Source organism: Vanessa cardui, chromosome 17 (assembly GCF_905220365.1).
Source record: "Vanessa cardui chromosome 17, ilVanCard2.1, whole genome shotgun sequence".
Classification (NCBI taxonomy): Eukaryota; Metazoa; Arthropoda; class Insecta; order Lepidoptera; family Nymphalidae; genus Vanessa; species Vanessa cardui.
In genome coordinates, this window is record NC_061139.1 from 60,162 (window position 1) to 83,455 (window position 23,294).

Below are 23,294 nucleotides of genomic sequence, written 5' to 3' on the forward strand. Positions count from 1 at the left end.
GTGGATCCTACATTCCGTAACGTAACTTTTACCATAACTGGGAGTCCTTTCGCTGCGTTCTTCTTAATAATAATGCGTACTACTAATAATAGAGTAGCGACTCGTTCCGATTATTATACAATTAAAAATGTCAGCTATATGAATTGCAGACGCAGACGATGAAAATAATTTTAATAAGTAGTATCGGAATGTTCAAGTAACGAAGCGCCGGTAAATATTCGCGAAGATTATATCCATTTGCACAAAAAGTATTTTCATTTAAAATATTCTCGCCGTAAAGCTGGCGAGGCATTCCGGACAATGCAGTGTATATTTTTATTACGCTTCATGTGACATTTGGAGATGTAGCGCGGCGGGGGCCGAGCGGCCGCCGGCTAACGACTTCCGCTTCCGCTGCCGCCACGAGCGAGCCCGAATGTGTTCCGGATACGGAGCCACGCGCAGCGATGGAGTGCCCGCGTCTCTCTTCGGCATATGCACGAGCGGAGTGCGGCTCGCTCGCACCTCCACCTAACACGCCCCGGCGCTGTGACATGCAAGGACAGATATATCAAGCGATACAAACGGTGTCTGTGGATGTCCACCATTAATTAACAAATGTATATGAATATATATCGGCGTATGATCCTTATTATAAAGATGTAAGGGTGTTAACAGTTATCCAATAAATCATTTTTATTGAACACGATTCCGATGAAAGAATTCGTCTCGATATGAACGTGTAATGAAACAGTAACACTTCCTTGTCTGTTCACACATCAGACATTATTTCTATAATGAATTCGTGGATGGGAAGAATTTCTTGACGGTAGGCCGGCGACTGTAAAATCTCAAACTGCTGAAAACTCTCCAATTTTTGGAGCATCATACTCATTAAGTATACCGCGAACCAATTACGCACGTTACGTACTCTCAATGCGATAGCAGACAGAGTGGATTTGTTTTGTTGCATCCTGTGTGAACTCACAACAATTTCTGTTTGGAATATATCATATATGTCGAAATAATACGATTTAGAGTACAACAATTAAAACGGTTTATTGAAAAAAGTGCAAGTGACATAAGAATTATTAAAGAGGTTAGGCGTTGTTTATATTCTTCCAAGAATATACAATTTAGTATTATAACATTTTTTAAAGTGCTGTAATATCGAATATAATTCAATTTAATATCTTTTGAATTAAATTATCTCTCTCTACATCAGGAAACAAAATAATGTTGGCTGCACTCGCAGCAGGCCTTGTTCCTGTAAATCGGGCGAAATCTCTCCTTGTGGACAGTCGTGTCGGCGATGCTGCGCAGGGAATCAACGTATCAACAGGGAGGCCGTAGTCTCCTTCTGTGAACGGTTTCACACCGATTTACAGGAACAAAACCTGCTGCGAGTGCAGCCAACATTATTGGTCCAGAAGGAGATTGCAGAGCGGGCTTGGGAGAGGACCGATCCCACCCGGAGGAGACGATCCACGAGTCGTCCTATCGGCCTCCAAACCCCATTTGCCCTGGGCGGAATAAATAGGGTATTCCTTCCAGCCGTGGGTGTGTGAGATGGGGGTCTCACGCATCGGTTTCATACGGCCGAGAGGAGGACGGCAGCCCGGTTATGGCCCCGTACTGCCGGTGCACACACCAGCGAGGGGTGCGCGGAGAGCGAGACCATTCTTCATCCCCTGAGTCGTGCTCCCACGAGCAGAGCAACGCACGGGAGGGGCAGCGGACGTGCTGCCAAAGCGATCCCGCAGCCTCTCCGTTTCCGTGTTGATGGCGGCCATCGCAGGGTTTTTAGTGAGTACAAACTTGCATAACTCGACACCCCCCCCAGGAGTCGGGTATCTATGAAGATTTTCCCTGCGTTAAAAAAAATGCCTTGTTCCTGTATATTGGTTTCTGTATATTACATGGTCGTGGTCATATAATATTGGTTTAGCCGGCTGTGAGCTTTGATAGAGTGATAAAAATAAATCGAATGAAATAAATATTACTCATTCGTCAGACTAATTACAGTTGTATTGTTTTATAACAAGGATGATAACACGAATGAGCCTGGCGGGGCGACTCCGCTTGTTAAATGTAAACCTTTAACATATAGAAGCCTTTTATTGGCTTCGAGGAAAGTTTTACTGTTTTGGCATTTTCTTAATTTTTTTTTAAATATTAGTGGTACCCACGGGTAATATTTTTAAACTAGCGAACGCGGCCCAGGTATTATCTTTATATTCTATTCTTATGAAAATACTTCATGCACACACTGCATTAATTAAGTCGTATTACTAAGTATGTAGCTGTTTCCGTGATGTGTTGCGTGATGTTAATACTAGGTAGTTTCTCCCTGTCCGATTTCGTTCCAGATACTGTTAAGAATTAGGAGATCAGAAGGTTCTAAGAAGAAGACCAGAGAGTTTTAAGTATTTTTTTTCGTCATTACGGCGCACAGATGTGTTCTCATATTCAAAAGCATGCACGCTTAAACTCTCATAATCCGATTGGATTGTGAGATCGATTATGATAATGACGAAATAAATGCTTGCAGTTGAGCATTCGATATGGATGTAAAGGAAGAGAAATGATCCCGCGCCTTAGCATGCTTTGTGCGGTAAGATAATTTACTACGTAGAATTTTGCGATGGAGCAAACAACGCGCTTTTACCATTGCAGGAACCTAACATCTAGTCCCACGTAGCAGTAAAATTATTAACAAACATAAAATAACACGCAATCGCCTTTTAAATAAATTCAAAGTTTAAACAAAACATAATATAAACAATTAAAACAAAATCTGAAAAAGTTTATGAGTCGTTGTCTTGTTTAAATGACTTTTCTTCATAGGGTTAATTGGTTGAGGAGAACAGCAACCTGGGGCGTGCTTGCGACCATGCATATTTATTCACACCGTGTGTTCCTCGCCACGAGGACAAATTATTTTACTAAAAAATCTTTTATAAGTGAAAAATACATTGACAGGCAACAAATTGATAACCATTGTGAGTTCGCCTTCGCCGACCAAAATGTGTGTTTAACACATTTTTAGCGGTGAAGTAGTTTTAAGGAATACAAAATGTACTACTAAACGTAATCATTTTATCAGAACAGTTCAGTTGACACAACGTTGTACATGTCCGTATGAGTAAAGTCAAACCGAACAAACACGTTCTGAATTTTATGCAAAAGTCAAGCTTTATTACATTTTTTACGACGCGGCAATGATTCCAGGACGGAGGCAGTCAGACACGAGATCATATATCAATACGAGAATACAATTTTTAATGGTAATAAATGTTTTTACGGCGCCAGATTATTGTGTTCATCTCTGTCAACGAGCGGCGCCGGCGGAGCGTGCGTGGAGATTGTGATGTACTGCTTGCTCTCTTGTGTTACACTATCGAGTATTACGTTCATACATTATACTTGAATTACAGTACAGTACTTAACCAATAATTCCTAAATGACTCACTAATGAGTAAAACGTCCACGAATGGTGGATATACCTATGGCAAACTCAAACTTAAACTCAAATTCCTTTATTCAATATAGAAGCATCACACTTACTTATTGATTGTCAAATAAACACTACCACCGGTTCGGAAAAAGGAACTGACCTGAGCTCGTTTCATTCCCAAGGTGTGCTATCAGACATAAACTCGCTAATAATAATAAAAAATGTATTGTAACCTTTTGCACACAAGCGTTCCTTAACAATTTTTTTAAATTTGGCAACAGAAGCATTTTGAACGCTTTCTGGGATCTTGTTGTAGAAGCGTGTACATTGCCCCACAAAAGAGTTACTGACTCTTTGCAGTCGAGTAACAGGAGTAACAAGATTGTGTTTGTTCCTTGTACCAATGTTATGAGAATCACATTTTCTCATAAAAACATTAATATTTTTCCGTACATACAAAACATTACAAAATATGTATTGAGATGCATCAGTTAATATCTTAATTTCTTTAAATCTATACCTTAATGATTCCTTGGCTCCCAGGTTATAGATTGCGCGAATAGCCCTTTTCTGCAGCACAAATATAGTTTGGATAGCGGCTGCGTTACCCCAAAGCATAATACCGTAGGACATTAAACTGTGAAAGGAACTGAAATATACTAGTCGAGCCGTATCAACATCAGTAAATGATCTATTTTTTTTTGACCGCGAATGCCGCAGAACTCAGTCTACCCGCCAATCCGTTTATATTGGGGAGCCACTGTAACTTGGCATCAAGAGTAAGGCCAAGAAATTCAGTTGTTACAACTGGATCCATCGATTCGAGGCAGAAAGACATTCGACATAAATTCTTTTTTTTATGTTATATGGGGCATACGAGCAGGAGGCTCGCCCGATGGAAAGTGATCGTGAGACGAACTGAAATAGTTACCGTATAAATCCTTAAAGAAGTGAACCTGTAATACAGTTAAGATGCACACTTTTATTTACTTGGATTGCTAATATTGATACATGTATAGTATTAAACACATACCTACATACATTTTATAAAAATGTTTATAGAAGACGATTGTCCCTTTGGACGCGCACAAATTATTTGAATTGTTTCTACGGTACGCTTAATATATTTAGGTCTCCCTAACAATTTTTTTTACGCAATGGTTAAGATACATGTTTTGTAATCTTAATGTGTATTACTATTTTAAACGTTGCGAACGCAATTAGTGCGTACGTTATAATATTAAATGCATTAAAATAATTATAATATTATAGGCAGAATGTTTACCTCAGCACGGGCGATGCTTCGCTGTACTTACATATTAGAAGTGAAGTATATATCTTACGCGCTATTTATTGAAATTTTTCATAAATATTGCACGACTCATGATGCGAAGCATTAGAGATCGCTTAACGATCGAAACACTTTTTCGCAGCTATTTTTATTATAATACGTGTGTGTAGTGGAGTCGAGATATCTTGTGGTATGCAATATTAAAATTTTAATACTTAAAATAGAAACGTAAACAATATGTGAGAAAGACGAAATAGTTAGAAATAATGTTAATTGTGAGATGACTTCCGACAGATAAGTATGGAAGGGAAAGGCATGCTGCGCCGACCCCAAGTAAAATTGGGATAAAGGCACGAGGATGATGAGAAACGTAAACAATGCTATGAGCGTTGTAAGTATAATTGAGGAATTTACCATTAAACATTAGTACAATGTATGAGATGATAATGAGTATGATATGAGGTGTGTTTACGTCCGTGAGTCTGGGTGTCTCCTTGTAAGCTTTTCGCTATAACCGAGCAATGTTGTAACACGAGACTGCTATTATAAATTTTAAACGAAAGCCCATTTCACCCCTATAAGGTGAGATAGGGTCGCTCAATGCTAATAAGTTAATTATTGTTATGATTACGAGGTTGTGCCCAGACCCACATCCGCGGCACATGTCACGAGGTTCCCTAACAAGCGCTGTATATTACAAATGAGTGACTTTATCAAGATACGCGCCGCGCATAGCGATGCAGGTCGCGACTTGCACGGTAGGGGCACCGCGCGCATTCAATGTTTAATGGTAATCATTCTGAGATAGATCTCTCTCACAACTACACTATGACACTTACAATTAATACATTCTAATTACTAACGATGCTCTAAATTAGATCGTATTTAACTGTAATATTTTTTTTTTATTTACTATATTCAGTTCTTTCTACGATTTTGTCACTATTTTAATCTATTATAATTATAACATGATATCATTATTCAAAATTAACGGATAGGATTAAAATAAAATATTTGTCAAAAATTATGCAGGAATCAGCGAAATGACAACCCTTCCCAGGGGTGGCGCAACTGTAGATAATGGAATTACGCGGCTGCGACACCCCTGCCTCCCTATCGTTACACTTACACTAATAACATTCGCATATTACACTTACGTCACAGTTACATCCATGAATTACAATTACTCCGAGTTGATTCGCTAATCTCACCGGCAGTTGCTTCTGAATTTAGTTCCCGGAATAATTGTTATATCTGGAACATTAAGACTATTGGGTGTATTAGTTACAGTATGTTCTTATTTAAATATTGTATATTTTTTTATTTTTATCAAAAATATAAATATAAAATGACAGTCAAGTTCAATACTATGATATATACCTTGGTTGTTGACTTCAACGATAAAAGAAGAAGAAAATGGATACCAAGTTCAATTGTCCTTCCTGAAATTTGAATTCATCTGAGGTTCATATCTAAGCAAGAACAATTGAATTTTTGCGTCCTTATTTATGTTAATAATTAGAACATAATGGTAAAATATGGTAACAAACTTAGAACCTGCGAAGACTGTAATATAATTCAAATTATAATAAAGATAATATAATATAATAAAGTCCAGGAGATATTCTTTCTCTCCGGGACCAATACTCTCACAGTACAGGAATCACATTTTAATATTCAGCCAGTTATCGCAACAACAATGCGTTGCGAATGATTTATTTGTTGCAAATAATCAGGAATCAGTGATATCTTCAAAGTTATTCATTCAAATGTTATGGAATAAAAGGCAATTGTAATCTATATTTAAAACCCAAGGTTACTGATATATTTATCTAAATATGGATTAAAAAGGAATTTACGAATAACCTATAATTAAATATGTATTTATTTTAGATAAAAAACTATTATGTAAATGTCAGCTTTATTATTATGTCAATGATAGCTATTTTATCTATTAAATAATGCTCAAAGAGACACATGTGCAATGCAAACTTTTTAAACCTATAATTTTCTAACAAATTGTTTTGATGTGTCTCCCAAGGCTTAGTAAGCGTTAGCCACCTAACATTACTGCCACGAACCTAAAAATACTGTCATCACAGACACTGTTTGTCTGACACTGACACACGTTGATAGATCAAGAAGAAGAAAGTCGCCCGAATCTCCGGCTACAGGCGGAAAAAAAGATCGAGTTTATTTTATACTATTTATATTACAGATACAGTGAGACATTCATCATCGGACAACACTTTTTATGATATTATAGTCAGAACCTCATTTTATTTTGAAATGAAAATTAATTTGAACTTATTATACATAATAAAAACTACACATTGAGTAAAAATAATAAATATTTTTTAGACATTGCCAGAAGACAAAACCGATGATCGAAATAATCTTGATAAAACTGTTGTACTTGTTTACATTTTTCACATTGAATGAAAATTACGCTTTTATATTAGTAGATTAATATAGATGAAGGATGCTTTGACGTTTTTTGTAGCTGGCTAAGCTACTTGAAAGTATCAAAAATTCAAAATTCGAGTTGTATTACACTGATACAAAAAAATATAACACCTTGACATTAGGAGCTCATCATGACGTTGATAATTATTTAAATTTAAATATTTAATTGCACAGACCAGTACGGTAACTATACTAACGATATTATAGATAAAATAAATTCAGCATTCAATATGGGACCACTCTTCACGTGTCAGTATAACAAGTGCGAAACCTTCAGACGGATAGGGATTGGTGTAATTCGTTTGATTCGATCGTGCGCCGGCCCTCCAGCGAGCCAAAACTCCATGTTTATCTTCGGATCTGCTCCGGGACCCTGAGCCCTTTGTTTAACTTCAACTGTGCTGAACGAGGCACTGTTAAATCAACTACATGAATTGTTTCTATAGACTTTTCTTTTGAGAGCCGACGGCTATGAGAAAACAAGCTCGTTCGAGGAGAACACGCGCAGAGAAATATTAAAAGTCTCTCTTTATCTCTACTAATAAAATAAACGTAAACTCGGTTTGTTCGCCATCCACGTATGATCAGTTGTTTTTATTAAATAAAATGGGTTATGGAAAACTGTCAATGAAATTTGCTGGTAGCACTTGATCATTCTTTACAATAATGAGAGTTAAGGTTCCAATGACTACAAAATATAATTTAATTTTGAAATAATTAAATCGAAAAGGAAATTTTATACGTTTCGCCTAATATAGTAATAAAGTTTAACCGTGAGAACACGGAATTTAAACTAATTAAACTTCGTAATTAATAATTTTATAGTTTTGGCAAGTTTTGAAACGGGTTAACGAAACGGGCGCATCAAACTCGGGTTGCGAGTCATTGAAAAGATCTCGAGCTCAGCATCTCCGCTGGACCCGCGTCCGTGTTTGTGGCAAATTAAGTTCGTTACCGCGACGTGTCGCCGCCCGCGGCGCTGTTAGTTTACAACTCGAAATACTCCGCCAATAAAATATATACTCCCAATTGAAAAGGCTTTTCGAAACTGAAAATACAAAGTAAATATATATGAATAATGGAATGAATTCAGGCTAACTTTTGATTAGACAGAGAAGCGAGTTTCGTATCAATCGTTATAAAATATAAAAAATGGTGGCCAGAGATATTCGTCATAATTGTATGGATATTCAAAAAAAATACTACTATTGAGTTTCTTGCTCTGCCGGTGGAAATGGATCGTCTAATTTAATGTTAATAGGCGAGGTAATAAATGGCTTGAATATCTTAGAAGTTTATCTTAATGAAAGTGATGCAGTGAATAGAAAATATTAATCTCAAACAACTTTTGTTCAGTTCCACTTGTTTAATTTATATACATAACCGCTCCTGTTCGGAAAGGAAAGAAAGGGAAAACATCTCAGTGGTATAAGTTCCGAGGTTTCTCCGTGCGGGGAAGGCATTTGCCCAGCAGTTAGCTAACGGACAGTAAGTCAAATTTGAAAGTTACTTTTAGTTTTAGTTTATAAGAAATATTTAAAGATCTAAAACATTGTAGTTTTAAGAGTTCCGTACCCAAACGGCAAAGCGGAGCTCAATTACTAAAATTCCATTGTCGTCTGTCCGTCTGTCCATCTGTCACCAAGCTGTATCTCATGAGCTACGATAGTTAGTAGAAATTTACAGATGATGTATTTCTTTTGTCGCTATAATAACACATCAAAGGAACCCAATACGAACCCTTCGTGTGTAAGTCCTACTTGCATTTCGCCGGTTTTATTATTTTCTGAGTAAATTTAAAAGATTAGACGAGTTTATTTATTTATTTATTTATTTATTGTAAAAAGTTACACCATCGACTTATCCCTAAACACTTAAAACAAAATATATATTTAATATGGGTAACATTCGAGGTGATACATCTTTATAGGTGTAAACAACATTGACGTTCAAAATTAGTAACCAAACTAACCTATGTAAAATATAAAATCTTATTTTAAACTAAATTATGTAATAAATTTAGGAATTAAGAAATAACTAAAACAAATCATAAAAGCTAATTATAAAATTTAAAAAAGAACAAAACTTAAACATATTACTTATAGGGTGTGAGATCGAACTATGAGATCTTTGGAATGTTTAACAAAATAATTTATATTATTGTGAAAGATGTCAATATCGCCGTTAGATGACAAGTCATTAAACGAATTCATAAGTCTGTTAAGAGGAGCATATTTACCCAAATTTGTTTTAGATGTTACAGTGGTAAAGGGTTTTTCAATTGGACGTCTTGGTATAGTACGAGGAACTGCTAAGTTGATATGCTGGATTAATTCAGGTGAAGATATATCTCCGTGGATTAGCTTGTATAAGGTCAAGGTATCAGTGATTTGACGGCGCATTTCAAGCGATATAATTTTAAAGTGAGCTAGTCTCGTATTATAGTTAGCTCGATACGGACAAGTGCGATCTTTATAAGCTAAAAAACGGGTAAAATTACGCTGTATACGTTCTAATCTTTCGACATGAATTTTATAAGACGGGTTCCAAATTGAAGAGGCATATTCGAGGTGAGATCTTACAAGGGAATTATAAACACAAAGCAAAGTAGGTATATTTTTGAAGTCCTGGCCAGTGCGTTTTAAAAAACCTAACATCTTCCATGCCTTCAGTATAATGGTATCTAGGTGATTATTAAAGTTTAATTTACTATCCATTATTACTCCCAGGTCACGAATTGTATTAGACTCAACTAAAACAGTGTTAGAAATTGAGTAATTGGATGAAATCGGGTTTCTGTTTCTAGTAAATTTGATATGAACACATTTATTGATGTTGATATCCATTTTGTGTATTTCGCACCATTTAGAGAGAGCATCTATATCTGCTTGAAGTAGGGTAATATCGGATGGTGATTTAATAGGCCTATATATTTTTAGGTCATCAGCGAAAATTAAGCACTTACTAAATTTAACATCTTTTGAAATATCATTGATGAAAACTAGGAAAAGTATCGGACCTAGATGAGACCCTTGGGGAACACCAGATGTAGGCACAAATGCAAAAGAAGTATAGCCATGTGTAATAACACGCTGTGATCGATTTTTTAGGTAAGATTTGACCCAACCTAACAGACTACCATGAATACCGAAATGTTCTAACTTTGTCAGTAATATGGCGTGGTTTACCTTATCGAATGCGCTACTGAAGTCAGTATAAATAGCATCTATTTGAGTTTTATCATCAACATTCTTGGAAAGATCAGTTACGTAGTTTAAGAGATTACTAATTGTGGACCTATTCTGTCTAAAGCCATGCTGTTGCTCGGATAGAATATTTTTAAAATAATGAGTTATAACTGGACAGATTAGTTTTTCAAAGAGTTTTGGAATTGTACTCAATATTGAAATTGGACGGTAGTTTTTCACATTACGCTTATCGCCTTTTTTATAAATTGGTACTATATTAGCAGCTTTCCATATTTCAGGAAATATCGCCGATTGTAAGGATTTCGAAAATAATATTTTTAGAGGAAGCGTTAAGTGCTTACGTGTCATCTTTATAAATACTGGAGGAATTCCATCTGGACCAGCACCTTTGCTTATGTCAACGGACTTTAGGGCTTTAGAAATCATTTCTTCCGTTAAATTAATTTTATTGAGGGAGAATTGAGGAAAACACTCAGATAAACTTGGCGTAAAGTTTATATCAGGAGGAGAAAATACTAATGAAAACTGTGAGGCAAATAAATTACAAATATCCTCACCGGTGTGAGCTACCTTATTCTCTAGGAACATTTCTTTTGGTAAGTCTGAAGAATCCTTCCGATGATCTTTCACAAAGGACCATAATCTCTTTTGATTTTTTAGAATAGATTCTTCTGTGAGATTTAGATAGTTGCTATAACATGAAACTATTAAGGAATCCACTCTATCACTACTTAACCTAAGTTCTAGCTGGTCTCTGGGATTTTTATATATTTTGTATTTTGTAAGAATTTTGTTGCGTTCTGCAATAAGTTTGATCAAGTTGCGCGTAAACCATGACGGATATTTTAAATTACGAGGTTTTGTTTTAGGAACAGTTGAATTGATAACGATAGTAAGCAAATCATAAAATTTTGCAACGGCCATATCGACATCTTCAAAATGGGATAGCTCTAGTTCCCAATCTATTTGACTTAACTTTAAGTTAACTAATGAGTAATTGGCCTTTTTAAAATTATGCGAAGCAAACTGTTTTTTGATAATGTGAGAAGAAATTTTTGGTTTAAAGTCAATTTCTAAAGCAGGATGATGTAAATCAATTTTTGTTAATGGCCTAAGGCTTTCACTCACGGATAGAGCTCCACTGTTACTCAGAATTAAGTCAAGAATTCGGTTATTGTGATTTTTTACATTGTTAAATTGTGACAAGTTGTTGTGTGACATAAAATCCACGAATAGGTATCCGAGATTACAGTTATAATTAATAGGAGACATAATATGGGTGTCGTCACATTTATCTGACCAATCTATGAAGCCGAGATTAAAGTCACCCAGAATTATAATATCACTAGCGTGAGATTGCATAACTAAGCTAATATTTTCTAGTATTAAGTCCAGTGATGTACTTGTTACTGGCGGAGGAAGATAGAGGACACAAAATAAAATTTCCTTTAAGCCAGGTTCGTCAGACTTAACAAAGACCCACAAATCTTCTAGACAACTTTCAAAGTGTTCGATTCGCTTAGAACAAAGATTTTTGGAGACAGCTAATAAGACACCCCCTCCAGATTTGCCAGAAAGTGAAGTCGATGAGCGGTCTCTGCGATACACTATATATTTATTACTAAATACTTCACTATCATGGACACTGTCATCCAACCATGTCTCTGTACCAGCCATTATATCAAAATCGGATGTTAATGAAGACAATCTTATACATTTGGTTTTAGTTTTAATTCCTCTAAAGTTTTGATAGTAGACCTTGAATTCTAAGCAGATAAATATACGGACATTATGTAAGGTAATTTTTTATTCAAAGGTTGTCAAGAGATTCGTAACATTTGATTTGCTTGGCAGGTGATTGGTCATTTTTACGTACGAATATCCTTCCGTTACGGACCCAAGTATATCTGTATTCTTTTTCTCTTGCAACTTTTCGAGTGCGTGCATGAAGAGCTTTAAAATGTGGTGATAGGTGTTCGGAGACATATATTGGCGATTTGTTAGTGCTGTATCCCAGATGACTAGAGCTAAGTTTATTCGTTAAATTTCTTTTGTTGAATTTGGTAACACCTGCTAATATTTCATCTCTAGATCTAGAAGTCGGTAACTTAACAATAACAGCACGAGGTCTTGGGTTGGAGTCGTCTATTTTTCGTACCCTAGTACAGGACAGAATATCGGAGTCGTTTATTGGTATTGAGATTGCAGCGCATAATTGCTTGACAACAGAATTTAAGTTTTCAGATTTATTTTCTGGTATACCATTAATCTCCACGTTCGTTTCACGCGAATGTTGTTCAATTAGTTTAAGTCTATTAGAGAGATCATTGACTTTACAAGTAAGATTTGCATTTTCTTTACTTAAAATTTTAATTTTATCATCAGAAGCCAGAAGGTCGGATTTTAAACGATCGTATTCGGCACTGAGAAATTCTATGCAATGTTTAAGATCGCTCAATGTGGCCAATTCGCTTTTTAAAACTGCTAATTCTTTCATTATAGTAGATTCTAATACTTGCGAGTAGTGTTGAATCAACAGAACTTGACGCATAGGGTGATGCAAAAGAGTCATTATCTGCTTTTTCACTTATGGTGTTATTGTGACTACCTCTTGGCTGAGCGAATTTGAGTGAACACATGGCGGTGGATGCTTTCAAATTATAGACCTTTTCTTCTTTGTTTTTACATTTAAGACATTTCCATTTATCTTTCGAATCTTTTTCTGTCGGAGAAGGACGCTGGTGAGATATATTAGCGCATTCAATACAATACGTATCCTTATAAATCAAACAATTAAGAAAATCTTTGTTTGTAATTTTGTTTGAGCAACCAGCGCACGACTTTATTTTCGGTGGCATTATTAAATATTTTCGAAAAGATAAATAAAAATTATCAAGATGTTGGTGTTTGCTACGTAATGTGTGACTGCTTCACTACAAGCGAGTAGCAAAAGAATAATAACTCAATATTATGCTTTACCGTTGTACTGTGGCAGTAAAGTGGAGGCCCAGAAGGTCGTAAACGCCGTGCAAACAGCGTCGCTTACGCGTATTCGTCAATAGTGCGACAAAATGCGATTTAAACTGTTATTTTTTCAAACTTTTCTAATGTTTTTTATTTATTTATATTATTAAACACATCAAACACTGGTTTCACTTTATGACACAATAATTAATAGGTGTTACTTTATCTTATTACACTATTTTATTACTTGACAAAGTTGGTTTAACTAATTAAATACATTTTTAAAGTGGGAACGCATGAAAAACGGTTAGTTCGGTTACGTTGCCGTAATTATAATCAAACAATTTAAAAAAAAAGACTCAGCGTAGGTAGAAAGCCTATTATAAAATTAATATTAAAACCTTCACACTGATACAATGAGATATTTAATACATTGTCTAAACTGTGGAACAGCGACGATAAGTGACGAGTATATCAGTAAATGTGTTTAAAACAGTTTGCGACGGCGAGCTCGCACCGGCATTGTTTAGGAATAGACTTTGCACCGGCCTGAGCGGACACGAATACCGGAATACAAGAGAAAGCCTCAAAGGAACACCACATATTGCTCGGAAATGAACACCGCTTTGTGAACGAAATAATGCACCGAATATATGTTATCGTATAATGTGATTTTGACTAAACGTATTGAAAAGCATCAGATTTACTGAAATGCTGAAATTGTAAATGTATTATTTCGAATGTATCACGCGTGACTTTCTCTCAGTTTTGAGTAACTAGAATATTCTATTTAAAATTACTGGTATCGCTGCAGGAACGGATAAATAATCATAATATACTTTCATTTAAAATTTACAATAATAACTGGTGATGACTTAAGAAAGGTGTTTTCCTTTTGATTAAAATGAAGTAGGCATTATGGGACTAAGCTTTTATATTAATCATTTAAGCCTACCGGCGACAGATGTAAACTTTTGAGCATCGTTTCGTCTGAACTGATTATCTTTGTAATTGTCACTGCGTCGATTTCCCCTTCCTTACGTCCCGAAAACAATGATTTTCTACATTTATAAAAATTCTGTGTATGGTTTTTTTTGTAATACAAGTAGACACATGGTCAAATAAGACATCTGATGAGAAGTGGCACTTTAAGAAATACTAAACATTGCTTACATCACATCTCGTGCCTGTAGTTAGCCTGGCTCACTCACCTTTCAACAGGCTTGTTCAAGGCGGTAGGGCGTAGTACTAACTAAATTAGAGTTGAGTCATAGTACACTCTTCTAATGACAGTCTCAATTTATTGGCGTAATATAAGTTACACTAGTACCAAGTTAAATAAATTGTACTAGAGCTGGAACAACTAAATGTCCAATAAATTTGAAGAACAAAGACCAAAACGCGCGCAAAACGTTGATCCAAATTATCAATTACTGCGTCTGTCTTCTGACTACGTAAATTATTTCACAGTTATACAAGATTTATAAGGAGGCACAAATTAGAATTTAAATGAAATTCTACTCATCATTCAAACGATATCCACTGGCATTGAATATGAAACCAATTAAAATTGTTGCTGACTCAAATTGATTTCATTTTGATGCTGGCTGACTGTTTCTTCGTGAGTATCGCGATGTTCGTATACAAAAGTATCGCGATGCTTCTTATAGAAACGTAGAATACATTTCTGTTTTGCTTGAGAAAGCCAGTTAAAAAAATAAATCATTTTTATTTCTATAAATATATTATAGTAAAATTTTACTGCCTTGCTGATATTGTATGATGAAGTATATAAAAAATACGTGCTGTTTTGTTTGTCCAGTTTTGACCCTGCCCTCACTCTCATCTTGTCTAATTTGTTATAAAATATGAAAGAAATGTATATCTTATATAGTTGAGACGTAGTCGTTTAGAACTTTGAATTTTAAGACGATATCTAAAGCAAAAAAACATAAATGTCTTTTTGGTGTTGGATTGGATTAGGTTTAGCCGACTACAGCCATACAGTTTTTTTTTTTCAGAGAGCCAAGTTTTTACACCAGAAAGACTTAAGATCAGCTTACTCCTTCAATGATGAGAACAAATATCACCTCCGATGTAAGCTCACACCCCAGCCCACGTTACCTGAGCACTTCTTTTAGTCTAGCTTCATTTTACGTTTACACAGAGAACTTATTACTCACGGTGAATGATTTAGCGTTGTTGACTTATATTCAGGTGTTACAAAGCTAAAATGTATCTCCTTACAATAATAACGTATACGAGCCACGTAACAAGTGGGCTCGGACTAATGCCAATAGCACTCTGAGCCAGAGCGCTGCGTTGCCGCTTCAGCGCGAACTAATTATCTTTGTAATTAGTTGGCGCTCCGTTTCAATAACTTTATATCATGCGTTGAACACTGCTATGTCGTTTCAATGTCTGAAGCTCGATTTTGGACTAAACTGAAACCTTTACTCAAAATTAGGACTTTAAATACAGGTCTATTTAACAATTTTTTTATATATATATTTTAATATTGCAATTTTTGCAAATTTATTCTAAATGTTGCATCAAAAACTTTTTGAATAAAAAAAAATGATTGTAATTTAAAAATAAACAAAACGGACCTAAAAATGACATTTATATACGTCGTAAATTATGTTGAAATGTTCGCATTTTCTTTAAGAAAAATGCAAGGGCTCAGTTACGACATCGCATATTATAAGCAATCCCGTCACTATCATCGCACCAATCTATCGCTGTAAGCGGATGAGCCGAAAGCTCCGCGTTACACAATCTAACTGGCCTGATCTGCGACTGCTGAAATCACAGGCGAACCTGATTTTAGATCTACTGTTTTACTCTTATATTATTTAAGTTTTTTATCAGGTACTTTAAAATACTACTAGTAAAACAAATCTTGTCCCCTTGAGGCCGAAAGAACCTTTTTGAATAGAAAAGGTCTTACTCACTACAAACGTAAATTATAATAAATATTTAAATGTACCTGCCTTTTTTATAAGTAACTAATTTAAATTAACTTTTTTTATGTGTTCAAAGTATTAGAGCACACTCGGCCAGCATTTAGTTAGTCTTTTTTTCCTAAATGCTAGACTTTAACTCATAACTGACAGACATTTACGTTGCGTACGTGCGAGTGTCTTTGGTTGCCACACTGAGAAAAATCATATTACCTATGTGTTACCTATTTTTGCAATCTTCACACAGTATAAATCAAAGTCGCTTCCCAATGTCTGTCCCTATATATGCTTAGATCATTAAAACTACGCAACGGATTCTGATGCAGTTTTTTTAATTGATAGAGCGATTAATGACGGTTTTTGTATATAATACGTGGACAATATAGAGGAGAAACGTTGTCAATTTTAGAAGCTTCTAATGTGATGTCGTAAATAAACCAAATCTGTAGTATATTTAGTATCAGCATGGCAACCGTGCGAAGACGGGGCGGGTCGCTAGTATTATATAAATGTATGTAAATAATGAAAACATATTAATATTTTTTATGAGTTCTTCCATGTTACACAAATCCCCGATCAGATTAATCGTTGTACATTTAACACGAGAACAATTAAACACAGATCACGAGTCGCAATAAAAGCTGGACGAAGTTTGCGAAGCAAAAAGGTCAAACCTCGAAATCAAATGTAAATTCGACGAACAAAAACCCGAGTGGGGCTTAGACAACAAATAAAACGTGGCCCAATGAATAGATTAGTCCCGGGTCAATATTTGACCGGGATAATTGACAAAGTTTCGCGATTGCTCAGCGACTCCTCCACACAATGCTCACGAGTTCGTCAAACAGCTGTTAACTGAATCGCACCGACCGCAGCTAATCGCATCAATGTTTAATTCATGCCGGGAACGATTTCATTGTATGGATGCTTCTGATGGAATGGAATTTGACAAAGTTATACGGGGCCACGATTGCGGAGCGATTCGATGCCTACTTGGCGGGATGGGATCACATTGCCCTCTTAGGCGATTGTAAAAGATAAATCGGATAATCGGAATATCTCCACAGGCAAACCTTTGGAGATATTCCGGAACGAAACCAGTTTCAAATCTTATATTTTATGTCAATAATTTACAAGTAAGCGTCTACTAGATATGACTATTGAGCTAAATAAAAGCAATCAAGATCTAGTGTCTATTAACGGTTGAATGGGTTACGTGCTAATGAATTAATATAATTTCAATTTTCCATATATAATTTATAAAAGTTATTTTGTATGAAATTACTACTGAACCAATCAAAATGCCATTAGACCACATCCAACCTTCTAATTTATGAAACAAAAACAACCAAATTTTAATTGTGAAAATTGTTTTAATGTACTTTACATTATATTGATAACAAATAATAATATATATAGAATGCGAGCGATACGCCATGTTAGTTAACTAAATCGCAATTTTTGCGGCGCGGAAACTAAACAGCGTCGGATAATTAAATTAATCCGCCGTTATAAAGAGCTCTCGTTATGGAGTCGGAATGCGCGGCGTGACCTCAATAAATCATTTTTAGTTTGTCCACAACACAATGCAGATGGACATTGTTTTTCATTTGTTATCTGACTGCCGAATTAATGGAAACTATTCAAACTTGATTTAATAGTATTGGCGGTTGTTCAGTCAAAGCTAACACGCTATTATGTGATTTGCATTTCTCTACTCGTATATGCTTTTCATTTATACGTTTGCAACATACACTGTGAACTTGATTGTTGATTTCATAAGATATTGAAGTCGAAGGGACTGAGCTCGCTCCGTAATACAAGGCAGCGTAAACAAGTTTCCCTGTTTTGGTTGAAGATTTCGACCTGTAAAAAGTGACCAGACTCTTCTGGGCCCAAAAATAGCAAACCGAAATCTTCATCTTGGCAGAGTCGTATGTTCAATAATAGAAGCCAACTATATTATGATGATCACGATTCAAAGAAATTAAAACATGTTTATTTATCGTCAGATTTCTTATAGAAATATCTGCATCAATTTATTTGATACAACATAAATATAATTTTAAATTAAAATTCACATAATGGAATGTTACGCAATGCGAATTGATGGATCGACTCCTGTAGCATACATCATAATTTGTCTAAAAATTGAGTGAAAAAATTGGAATATTACTTGATGGCATGTTAGGATGAATTGAACGTAGGTGTGTCGCAGATTTTTCCCTCTTTTTCTTCTTTCCGAGTGTGAGTAGTTTCAGTTAATAAAATACCTTCAGATCTTTCAACGTTGTCTTCTAGAATGAATTCTTTCTCTCATCTTTTAGAATTTATTCATTTATTTACTAATATCACACTTCACAAATACAACCTTGAACATTAAGATAATTTATAAGGGTTATCGGTAATTCGACATATTCCCGTTAGAAGGTGATAGGGGTCACTATTGCGATAATTTTAACTCCCATATACAAAATGAACCATTATTGAGTTATCACGTTTTTTACTTTTTTTTTTTAATTTGTCAAAAATACAAATTCATAAAATTATTTCAAAAAAAGTATCCTATAAAATCTATTTATTTCTTCTGTTTAATAAAAACTTTTAAACACTGTTTATTAGTCAATATTTAAACAATAATTATCGGTGCAAATTTAAAATGCGAGACGAAAACGAAATATATTTCAATATTTTTTTGATTTATTTACCTTAAAAATGTCTTAAAAACAAAAGAAATCATTACGAAACTTGTTCTACAGATTAATTTACATAATCATTTTCAAACGTAATCTATTTCTTAGGTTTCCAAAAATGTATAAAAATGGCTGCAGCCATATCTAGACACAAGGCCAACGAGGTATATACTATAGAAAGGTTTTTCTAAAATAACAATAATCTCAGCAAACATAAACTTTAACAGAGCGTAGTATGCGATTCCTTTGCTATTTTTTAATATAGTAATATGGTACACTACGCGAAAAATTTCTTTGGCTTTATCCGTAATCCGCGACAGGCGCTTGGCATCTGCCCGCATGTGGAACGGCTTTTCGAAAATTGTTCGCTCCCGTAATCCCGACTAACAAACCTGCTTGTAGCCTTACTACAACATTTTATAAGAATTTACGCAGACGTGTGCAGTGGCTTAAACCCTCCTGATGGGCTCGCGAGTAGGTAAGCAGTGCCGGTGAAAATTCGCAGCATCGGGTCAGTGATTCGTTTCAAGTGTGTCAATAGATCTTATGTGAGAGACAAACGCCACAGCATTGATGTCAAAATGTAATGGTTATTTGTGAAATACAAAATACCTTGATTTTAAATTTTCCTTTTTTAATACAAAAAATGTAATGCCGTTTCATGAAATGGAGTTTAACGATGAAAGACAATTTCGAAAGCGTGCAATAAGAGAAATAATTAACAAAAATCGTTGTCCAAATTTGATATACAGGACGGCGCGGCTCCGGCGGCGGCCGGCGGCGCGGCGTCACCGCGGCCGAAATAATTTATACGCCGACTTGTTAATCCACAACAAAAGCCTTTGATCTGTAGCACAAACTTCCGAAAACCCCCTCCACTCACTCTTCCCCTTCCTCCCGCGATAAGCGTTCGCAAGAATTCGTTCGCTTTTATCTCTTAACGCGAGGCACACTTGCCGAGTTTTTAATTCTTCCTGCGAGTTGTAGGAGCGAAATAAATCTTGACTCGACTCTCTTATTTCCGTATTTGGGACCAAATAATAAAGTTCGCTGAGAAACTCAGCCGGCGTGTTGTGTCGACTGCGATTGATTTTTCCTCGAGTTAAACTTTTGAGCGATCCGCGAAGTTACCTGTGCGCGCCGGCCGCCCGCTCGCCGGCCGCCGGCCGCTTATCGCGTTAATTACTCCGTGTCTGAGCTCTGCCGAGCGTGACTTTTTTAAGAAAACAAGAGACAGGCGCGCTTTGTACTTGAGGAACTAAACATTTCTTTTTTTTGTGTATAATTGTAGCACTTTCCTTAAACAATGCTAATTTGCTTATAACGAAAACTTAAAAGGTATTAGCTTAGTTTTTGGTTTTTAACAACATTTTTATTTAAAAAAATTGCATCTAGCGTTAATGCGTGAGTTTCTTAGGTAACTTTAAAGAGTAGAAGCTGTATGTATATAATAAACAAACACATGTCTAAAAATTAGAATATAAAATTAAAATTAATAAAAAGACCGAATCAACAACTAAATTTAACAAGAAGCCTCATCTCTTCGGTCATTCTCTTAATCAGGTATTTATATAATTTTATAAGCTATAAAAATGTATTCCGTAACTCTGATTTATTTATAAAAATCATGATTTTAGTTTCGATTGATATACTTCGAAAGAATAAGCGCCGATAAAGTTGTTTCCCTCGAACCTAACATCGCTTTTCATAAACACTTCGCAACAAACAAAGGAAACAAAAGGTTACTAAAGCATCAGTCAACAGCATCGACGAACAAATGGATGTCGAATGACGAGGCAGAGCCCCGATCCGACGGCGCGGGCGGCTCAGTTGATGAGTTCAATAACAGAAATGAATTTATTACGAACTACTTTATTAAAACCCTTCTGTAACTACTAAAGATGAAAGACGAGCATGTGCGACGTAATGTTATTACGTTTTACATTACGTACTTAGCGAGAGAGTTCGTTAATAAAGATGTTAAAAAAGATCAATGCATTGTAAACTACGCTTAGGGTCGCAGCCACTCTCCGACTCGTGTTATCGTAAAGTAAAGCGCTCGCTGTCGACAGCAGCGTTGCAATCACGCAGTGTTACGAACAAATTGGCAGATATTTCACATTTCTTTATTTATTTCATTCCGCTATAATCACCTTCGATATAATTACAAATTATTTTTAAAATAATATTTACGCGCTGACGTTTAAATGTCGTGATGATGAATAATTGAAGCGATTTATTCAATTTCTCGACTTCATTGTTGTCTAGAGGCTATATTGTGTTCGGCTGAAAAATTCCGTAGTCCTTCTTCTTCCTTCTCGTCTTCGGACCGTAGAACCAACAATATAATATATTTTCGTTCTATAAGGCTTGAATATATTTTTTTAAAATATAACGTAAATAATAATTTTAGAAGCATTTCCAATTAAGCTGCCTCGGATTTAGCTCGTAATTATCCCTAGAATAATCGTCAAGGTCCTTACTAAATTTATGCATAAAAATCAATGAATAATAACTCAGCGCTTGTTAATCATAATTTACATAATCTTGTTATAAATTTTCTGTTCGATTTTATTGTAGAATAGACTACTCTACAGCTACACACACAATGCTACCAATTATGCATGTGCACACAGACACACACACCCACAGACATTCAGACCATGGGTGGGACCAGAAATAAGAAAAAATAATTAAATGAGATAGAATTAGATTTCTGGCCTGAGATGGCCCAGTGGTTAGAACGCGTGCATCTTAACTGATGATTGTGGGTTTAGATCCAGGCAAGCACCACTATATATATGTGCTTAATTTGTGTTTATAATTCATCTCGTGCTCGGCGGAGAAGGAAAACATCGTGAGGAAACCTGCATGTGTCTAATTTCATCGAAATTCTGCCACATGTGCATTCCACCAACCCGCATTGTGGTGAACCGCGTGGTGGAATATGTTCCAAACCCTCTCCTTAATGGGAGAGGAGGCCATAAGCCTAGCAGTGGGGAATTTACAGGCTGCTATTTTACTTTAATTTTTTTTTAAATTAAATTAGATTTTTCAAATTAATCTATTCTTCTGGGAAACAGTGATATGCCCCACTCTTACACAAATGATTTATAAATACTATGATATAATTTTGTGTATAAAATACAATAAAATTGTTGACCGAATGAAATAAATTCATTACATTAGTTGAGAACGATTCATTGTACAAGACATACCTGCCTTAGAGAGCACAAAACATTTTCAATCGTTTTAATGTAGTTTCGAATTCAAAGCGTTACAATTACTTTTAAAATACAAATGCATATTCCACATTTTCACTCCGCAAAGCCGTTTTAGTAAAGATTTAAAATGATTTATCAGCACGAGATTAAATTTGAACTCGCCTCAGCGCCGCGGCGGAGCTGCAAAGTCGACCTTCGGGCCGGGCCGCAGGACTCACAACGCGGAGTCGCGCGAATGTGGAGGCGATGCATTGAAACGCGTCTACAAAAGAGTGTTCGGGAAGCGACAATGGTAGGCTGCGAGGACATTTCAATAATCTCCGAGTCGCGACTCCGCTAGTGCGGCGCGTATTATTTAGATTCTATACCGCGGCTGCCATCGCGCCATTCGCGCCCCACTCCTCGACCCGGCGCTAGCAGGGAGCGACACTCGCGACATTTTAATTTCGTACTCATGTTAATGTTGCATGAGTTTATCGAGGTCCCCGGGGCGCACATGTCTCAGTAATAATTCTTCATAATATATCTCCAATGACTTCGAAGGGCGATAACAAATCTGTTATAGCCATTACTACAGTTGTCGATAAACTCCCTCAATGTTCGTAAATAAATTACAACTATCCTGCTGATTCGTTTGGATTTTATCTTTCAATCATGTTATTTCATTACGCTCAATAATAAGTCTAACGAGTTTGAATACTTTATGAGGTTCAAGTTTCGTACTATACCCACATCCACACTATTTATAATGCAATTGTGTGTAAATTCTTCGTTTTCAAAGTTTAATATTTACAAATTATTACACTAAAACTACGAATGAAATGTAGATGCTAGTAGTATATAGTAGATGTAGAAAACATAGTCAATACGATTTTTTTTTAGAAATAAATACATAGGAATAATACTGTATTTATTATTCCATTGATTAGAATGTTAAATTAAAATGGTAAGGCATATATAATACGGCGTTGTTGTAGTTTTACGAAAATAAATAAAAATTTTAACAAAAAGAAAAACCGACTTCAAACAAAACACTATTTTAAAACAA

At 35.6% G+C, this 23,294-nt stretch overlaps 1 protein-coding gene across 1 annotated transcript; it reads right to left on the reverse strand.

Annotated features, from left to right (window-relative positions):
- Window positions 1-12,212: 12,212 nt before the first annotated feature.
- On the reverse strand, window positions 12,213-12,974 carry LOC124537020. Its single transcript, XM_047113729.1, has one exon. The coding sequence runs from the start codon at window positions 12,972-12,974 to the stop codon at window positions 12,213-12,215; it is 762 nt and encodes a 253-aa protein (XP_046969685.1).
- Between the last annotated feature and the right edge of the window lie 10,320 nt (window positions 12,975-23,294).